At 39.7% G+C, this 7500-nt stretch overlaps 1 protein-coding gene across 1 annotated transcript in view; it reads right to left on the bottom strand.

Moving 5' to 3' along the window:
* The window catches only part of LOC129407380 (E3 ubiquitin-protein ligase Jade-2-like), a 75382-nt gene extending 71598 nt beyond the window's left edge, over positions 1–3784 (bottom strand). The window contains exons 1-2 of the mRNA XM_055148177.1: positions 3405–3784; positions 1471–1701 (exon numbers count right to left, since the gene is read on the bottom strand). Coding sequence (XP_055004152.1) covers positions 1471–1701; positions 3405–3776 — 603 coding nt within the window. The 5' untranslated portion in view covers positions 3777–3784. The remainder of the gene's footprint in view (positions 1–1470; positions 1702–3404) is intronic.
* Between the last annotated feature and the right edge of the window lie 3716 nt (positions 3785–7500).

Here is a 7500-nt window from a genome sequence, read left to right as displayed (position 1 = left end):
ATTTTAATATAAAAACGTTAATGATTAATCGATAATCGATCGTTAATTCTTCCCACGATCGATTAAGAACATTTCCTCGAATGCCCATCCCTAGTGACAATACCATCTCTGTTCTCATTATGAATCATCAAATTCTCCAAACAGAATGCTACAAATAACAATATATGATGGAAAACAGCGCAGCGAGGCTAAAGATGGCTGACCCGGCCTTCGTTCAGGTCCATATTCTCCTCGGGTATATTTCTTGTGTGTTCTGAAGATTGAAGTTGGAATATAAATGACCTGTGATAAATTGCTGTGAGAATAATAGATCACTGTATTTGGGTCGTCAAGGGTCTTCTCATGCGTTTGTGGTTGTTGTTATTATAGGGTTAACAAACTTTTATACTCACACTCCACAACCGCTTTTTTTCTTCTTTCTTAAAGCTTCAAATGTAGTGGTTTTGATTCAGATTTGTCAAAAGAAACAGAATTATTATAATTTCTTTTCCTTAGCTGTTTTCATTTGATTATTTGTTTGCTCAATTTATGAACCTGATCAAAAATACTGTCTAATGTATTCCTCTTTGCCGTGGTGAGCAAACCGTGAGAATGGAGATAAGCAGGTGGCATATACTCCAGCAGAAAAGTTCCAGAGTGTACTTTAAGTTAGTGATGTTACAAGATGTGCCGATGCTTCGAAGCCTGTGTCGAGTAATGAAGGGGGGTGTTTCCGCGAAGTGTGTATCGAGGCTTGTTTCATTTGGGGGAGGAGCCAAAAATGACGACATCCGAAGCCTCGCTGCCTGGCTCTACCACGTGAACGCTTCAGGAAGTGGTTCGCAGATTTGGTGCGATTTGAAACAGCGCCAAGTGAAACGCAACGGATTCCCCCAAAACATTTTGTGGTTTTGGGTTATTGGAAGTTTGGTACATTCTATTTGAGATTTTTATTTATTTAACTTTTTTTTTTAAAGCAGGGGAAATTCTCCATAAAAAAGAAACCGCCTGAGTCCAAATACTGTGGAGACATTGATATTTTTAAATAAAAATGAATAAGATGACCCTATCTTGCCGTCCTTATTGTGGCATAAGCACAGATGTAAAGTAGTAACACAAACACAGTCACATTACATCCTGAGCTTCAATTTGTTCCTACTTTTTCTTTTAACCCGACCTTTATATCATGAACACAGACTCCAGGTTAATACATTCACACTTTATGTTGAAATCACAAACATTCATATATTTCATCGTTCATATTCAGTATAAATCTTTCCATCAGAACCTCAATGATCATGTTGATTGTTCTATTTTCACTCTGCCTGTTAAATGTTTTTGGACACTTGATGGCGCAGTGGAGCAAATGAAGCACCTTGAAGCATCGGCTCAAGAGTGGAGCAAATGGCTGGAACGCTTCAGTGCTTCATGGGGCTTCATCTCACCATCACTAGTTTACGTGCGCACACATGCCATCTGTCAGTGTGGTACCTGAGTGAGGGGCAGGCCCAGGCTCTGGCACACGTCCTCGGGGCACACCAGGCGGTAGAACTCATCCTCCAGCTGCTGTAACTTCTGCTTCCTCTGGCTCACCTTCTCCCTCTCCATCTGCTCCCTGTCCACCCGCTCCAGCACGCGCTGCTCCGGCTCACTGCTGCCCCCGCTGGACAGGAGGGCCGGAGCGCTGGGAGGCTGCAGCCCGTTTGATGCACAAGAATATGTCTGTGAGGGAAACAATGTGTATGGACCATAAATGTTGATCAATATTCCCTGAGTAAAGCTAACTACAGGCACTGCTCTGTATGAAGCTCTATTCTACGGTGGCTGACGGGCAGTGTTGGGAAGGTTTAGTCCTGGTTTTAGTCCTGGTTTTAGTTCTAGTTTAGTCCTGGTTTTAGTTCTGGTTTTAGTCCTGGTTTTGCCCAAAATGTGAAAACAGGAAAATACCGCTGTGTAATCCATTTATTTCAACACAGTAACTGTAATCCAATTACCACTCACTGAAACAGTAACTGTAACTGAATACAGTTACTCATAATTTGTACTCTGATTACGTAACTCCGGTACATGTAATCTGTTACTCCCCAACACTGCTGACGGGGGCCAAATGCACTGCAATGGCCCAACAGCTTCAAGCACAGAAACGATTCAAATTCCCAAACAAGTATATACGAGGTACAAAGAACATGGTGCAAATGAAAAAAACAAAAACAAAAAACACTCTGCAAGAAACAAAGACAAAAGTATCATTATCAAATGTGCCGCAAATAGAGACATCATCATATAGCGACATAGATATTATTTATACACACAGTATATGAAGGTGCAGGTTATGGTGTTTCTTTATGCAGTGTTCTTCATTTGCAGGTGTTTTTGTGATAAATGATAAAAATATATAAAATATTTTTATCATTTTGTGCTTTGCATCGTTTCTCTATTTGCGCTGCATTTGATGAGGACACATTTGTCTTTGTTTTTTGCAGTGTTTGTACCTCACTGAAAACTTGTGTTTGAGTTTGTGAATCTGCATCGTTTCTGTACTTGAAGCTGTTTTCTCCGACTGAGAGGCATTGGGCAGTTGCAGTGCATTTGGCCCCCGTCGGCCACCGTACTATTTATTACTTAAGTTAGACTTTAATCTGAGTTTTGTTTTGTTTGAACACAATCTGACCTTTAAAAAAACTGATTTAGCTGGAACAGGAGAGCTGGTGTGTGCTGTTAAACAACTTGTCAAATAACATTTCAGTCCACTGTTTTTAAGTTAGCCACTCTCAGCTTTTTTGTTGAAAAACTCCTAAATAGAACATGAACACTCAGACTGATCACAGGATCCTGAAAATGTGTTGTTTACATCCATTTTGTATTTTTTCTAGAGTTTTCAGACAATTTAAAAGTTAATCAGGCTGTTCATGTTTATGTTCCAGTACAGATATATGTTATAAGCAGCTCTTGAGGTCAAAATAAGTCCTCTGTGTTCTGTCTGCATCGAATTATGAAGCATTTTATTGTCTGGTAAACTGTAAGTGCATGTTAGCAAGGAGAAATTCAATTTGTTTATTTGGTTAAATACGTTCCGCGGCTCATCCAAGCTGCTTATTTGACCAAATAAACTTTTGTCCAGTTGACAAATTGAATTTCTCCTTTGCCCTGGATTCTACCTGGACAACTGAGGATTTTTCACTCATAGTTGTTGTTAGCTTTACCATGACAGCAAAAGGTCTCTAAAAATTGGGAAAAGCACTTCTAAACTCATCATGGTGAGTAATGAAGATGCTCTGAATGCAGAAGGTAAGTGAGGAGAAACTTTGTAGCACTGCAAACAGTTTCAGATGATCGAGTTTCATGTTTTAAGAGTGTAAAAGTCAGGTACAGCGTCTTTACAATCCCTTGGTGTATAATGCTAAGACAGTAATTCGCAGCCTTACATCAGAGTGCGTCCCGTTGACGGCAGGAGGCGTGTGGGTGGTGGACTGTCCCAAAGAGCTCCCGTGGCTGAAGGCTTCTCCCGAGCTGGACCCATGGGTGCTGGTGTCTCCCGGGACAGACTGATGGGTGCTGGATGGTCCCACAGCAGACACAGGTGGGTTTGACAGTCCAGAGGGAGACACGGGCTGGTTGGACTGGGTAGGGTGGGACCCCTGGGCACTCGTCTGTCCCGCCATGGTCCCATGGGTGCTGCTGTGCTCCAGGCAGAAGGACTTGAAGCGGACCTCATCATTTTCGGCCAAAATGGTTTTCATCTCCAGACCGTGATCGAAGGCGCAGGTCACATGGAAGGCAACAATACAGGAGGGCATGGAGCACTGGAGACGAGAGGGGACAGTCTTAAGTATTTATCCAAGTTTTTATAGTTTTATCAGTTGAGTGTCATTTTGTGGTAAAAAAGTTGAGAAGAAAAGTACAAAAATACAGGAAGTAGCAGATTTCTAAAGAGTCCTAAAACAGAAAAGGAAAACAAAAATAAAAAAATAAGGAAGACATTTTTCTGACAACAAAATAAAGCTATTTTCATTTATTTTTATTAGTCTTATCATTATTATTGTGTAATGTAGACATAATTGGGCCAGTGTACAACTAGGAAGTCAGATTTTAAATGTCACCAAGTCATTTTGTTCATGTGTGCACACTCTCGTGGTAATTTTGTTTTGCAAGATCTTGTCCCATCGTTTACCAAGCTAATGAGAAAACGTGCTTTCTATTGTGTCTATTGTGTAATCTTTGTAAATTGTAAAACAAATTTGAGCATCTGAAATATTTATTTACATGACAAAATTATTATTAGTATATTTGCCAGTTAAATCCAGACAGGTATCTCTCTCTGGTATTTTTTATTTATATAAAAGGAGATCAGAGAATGGCCCAATCAGGTTAGTTTCTTTCAGTGACACATTTTAAACAAAGGAGCTCATTGGTGACTTTTAATTGAGAAGAAAATGACATTACTGTCCTCTCAGTTTAATGCGTCACTCATTGATTCTGCAGAAATCCACCGTGTTTTTCAATCCCCTGAGATATTTTTTTAGAACTCAGCGCTACTTCCTGCATTTTTGTACTTTTCTTCACAGCTTTTTCCCACAAACTGCCACTTCACTGATGTAAAACTATGATAAATATTTACAATTACCATCCCACCAAACCAAGTCAGAAAAAACATGAAAAAAATACACACTTTAAGGAGCCACAGCATATTAGACTATTTTCTGAGCCTGACCTGGAGTTGTGTTTTGTTTCATTCACACATGTTTAACACACAAACTCTGCATATTTAATTCTTCTTTCAAACTAAACACTGTTTCACCTCTGATACCTTCAGTATAATGATTTGGATAATTTTAGTCCTGGAATTGCCAGTCTCTACTGAACTAAGTGTAAAAGGTCAGGACATCACAAGGTGGAGCAGCATTTTGAGCTTTGGAGACAGACTAATAATAAAGGTTTACTCAAACATGTGTGAATGAAACAAAACACAACTCTGGATACGACTAAAAACACACAAATAGTTCATTTTGTGTAATATATGACCTTTAAATATCAAAACACTGTTGAACATGAAGTTAGTTACAAAGAAACGTAATAGAAGGAAAACTGTGTGTACAGATTGTCATGGGTGTAAAAAGTGCGGATGTCACTGTAAAACCTGCAGTGTTCTTCTGATAAAAGCTCCTGGTCTTTATTTAGAGCCATGTAGGAGGACATAATGTACACGGCGCCATCACACTTATGTAACCAACTCTGCTACTGAGAGAGAACTGCTGATCCTGTACAGCTATGTAAAGGCCCTACGCTTTTGTAACACAGGAAATATATGAGCAACTTCTGTTTTGCAATCACAATTCAGCTCACAATGCAAATTCTACACTACATTGTTGGCAGCTTTTACACACAATAAGACCCTATGGAGACACAGGGAGGGCATCTGACACACAGGGAGGACATTTGACACACGGGGACACACGGGGAGGGCATCTGACACACGGGGAGGGCATCTGACATCTGACACACGGGGAGGGCATCTGACACATGGGGAGGACATCTGACACACGGGGAGGGCACCTGACACACAGGGACATTTCAGAACATGTTTGTAGAGATCCAAACTACAGGGTTAGCAGCTTTTACACAGAATAAGAACCTGTGGACACTAATCTATTCCTTTTTGGTTTTGGTCACAAAACTATCCACTTCTTCTGAGTGTATACTTCACTGCAATTGGTTAAATCCACCTGTCACTCACTCAGTCACTCTACATGATCCAACCTCTGTGAAGTTGGCCCCCCATCAAACGCAAACCTACACAAAAACTCATTTGTGCTTCATCTGTGCCGTTTTGTGCGGCAACAGGTTTTGTTTGTGCGATTATGGTTCTAAAGATATTAGCAGTTTTATTTTTGGGTGATGACGTTATCCAGCCCCTCAAATTGTTTAATAGCCTCAAAACAAGCAGAAAATTATACAAAACATTTGTGTTTCGTTTGTGTTTTGTTTGTGCTGTGGTTGCTTGTGTATTGAGTATATTTCTAAAATGATTAATTATTATTTTTACCTCCGCCAAGGAGGTTATGTTTTTGCCGTTTTTTGTCTGTTTGTCTGTTTGTTTGTTTGTTTGTTTGTCTGTTAGCAACATAACTCAAAAAGTTATGGACCGATTTTGATGAAATTTCATTTTGGGGGTGATCCGGAAGAAATCCTGGATTCTGGATCACTTTGAAATTTTAGTTAACATTGTGGTAAATGGGGCCAAAAAATTTGTTTCTCAATATCTCGGTTAATTATTGACCAAACCCCATGAAATTTGACTCAGGGATGAACAATGGGATCCTCTCTCATATTCCAAAGGCTGATCCGGATCTGATCCAGAAGACTGATTTTATCGCAATTTATATAAAAAATGGGGGTAGTCCTTGGCGGAGGTCTGTGCTCTCTGAGTGCTTTTCTAATTCATATATATAATTATAATTTATTATGTCATTTCTGTTCAGCTGACGGCAGCGACTTTACTAGTTCACTAGTTTTGTGCAGTTTTGCAAAAGTCACTGCGGTCAGCTGAACGGAAGTGACGTCATATAATATCCGCAAAAATAATAATGACGTCCTCGGCCCAAAATAAAACTGCTGATATCTTAAGAACCAGAATCACACAAACAAAACTTTTTGCAGCACAAAACAGCACAAACGAAGCACAAACGACTGACACCATTTTGTGGCGTTTTGGAGCATTCTGAAGCTTCCTGGGGGCTGGCTTACCCCAATTTGACCTTTAAAAGAATCATTACTATCTCCAAAACTAAAACAGCACAAACAAACCTTTTTGCAGCACAAAACAGCACAAACGAAGCACAAATGATTGACATAGTTTTTGTGTAGGGTTGTGTTTAATGGGGGGCCAAATTCACAGAGGTCATGATCCAGGGGTTTTTATTTCACTATTTTGTCCCTACATCAAGACATGAACATTCATAACAGACCAATTAGATGCCTTCTACAACCTTGCTCCTGATTGGCTAGTCGCTTGCACCTGGATTTCCAAATATGGTCCCTGTTTGTGGATTAGCCGCTATAACTCGTAACAGGAGCTGAACGCTACAGGTGAAGTCTGTGTACAGTCCATGTGTCCAAATCATGTTCAAAAGCCACAAAAACCTTTGAAAAGGACTTTGGAAATCATCTGACATCAATATTAACCATAGACTGTATATATAAATGGACATAGCTAATGTGCTCCAGTAGGAAATAAGCATGGACACACAAAGTAGTTCCTTCGAGCTCTGGTTGCAACTGATTTATACTGAAAAATCTTTGCCCCTCTCTCTGTACCTGCTGCTGTGAGTCCTGTCATTTTGGTCTTAAAATGTTCATATTAACCTGCCCTACGTGATCCTGGTGTTTTTTATTTAGCAAATTTGTCCCTTAGCAATAAAATAGTGTCACGATATTAACATTTCTAACTCAGTTTGATACTTCCCATACTCTGATGATAATTTAAAAAAATCTTTATTGAAACAACACACTGTGATTGTCAAC

Source organism: Boleophthalmus pectinirostris, unplaced genomic scaffold (assembly GCF_026225935.1).
Source record: "Boleophthalmus pectinirostris isolate CB_2022bp ecotype Guang Dong unplaced genomic scaffold, ASM2622593v1 HiC_scaffold_12, whole genome shotgun sequence".
Lineage (NCBI taxonomy): Eukaryota > Metazoa > Chordata > Actinopteri > Gobiiformes > Gobiidae > Boleophthalmus > Boleophthalmus pectinirostris.
The sequence above is the reverse complement of the archived record's forward strand: the minus strand, read 5'-3'. Positions and strand labels throughout refer to the sequence as shown.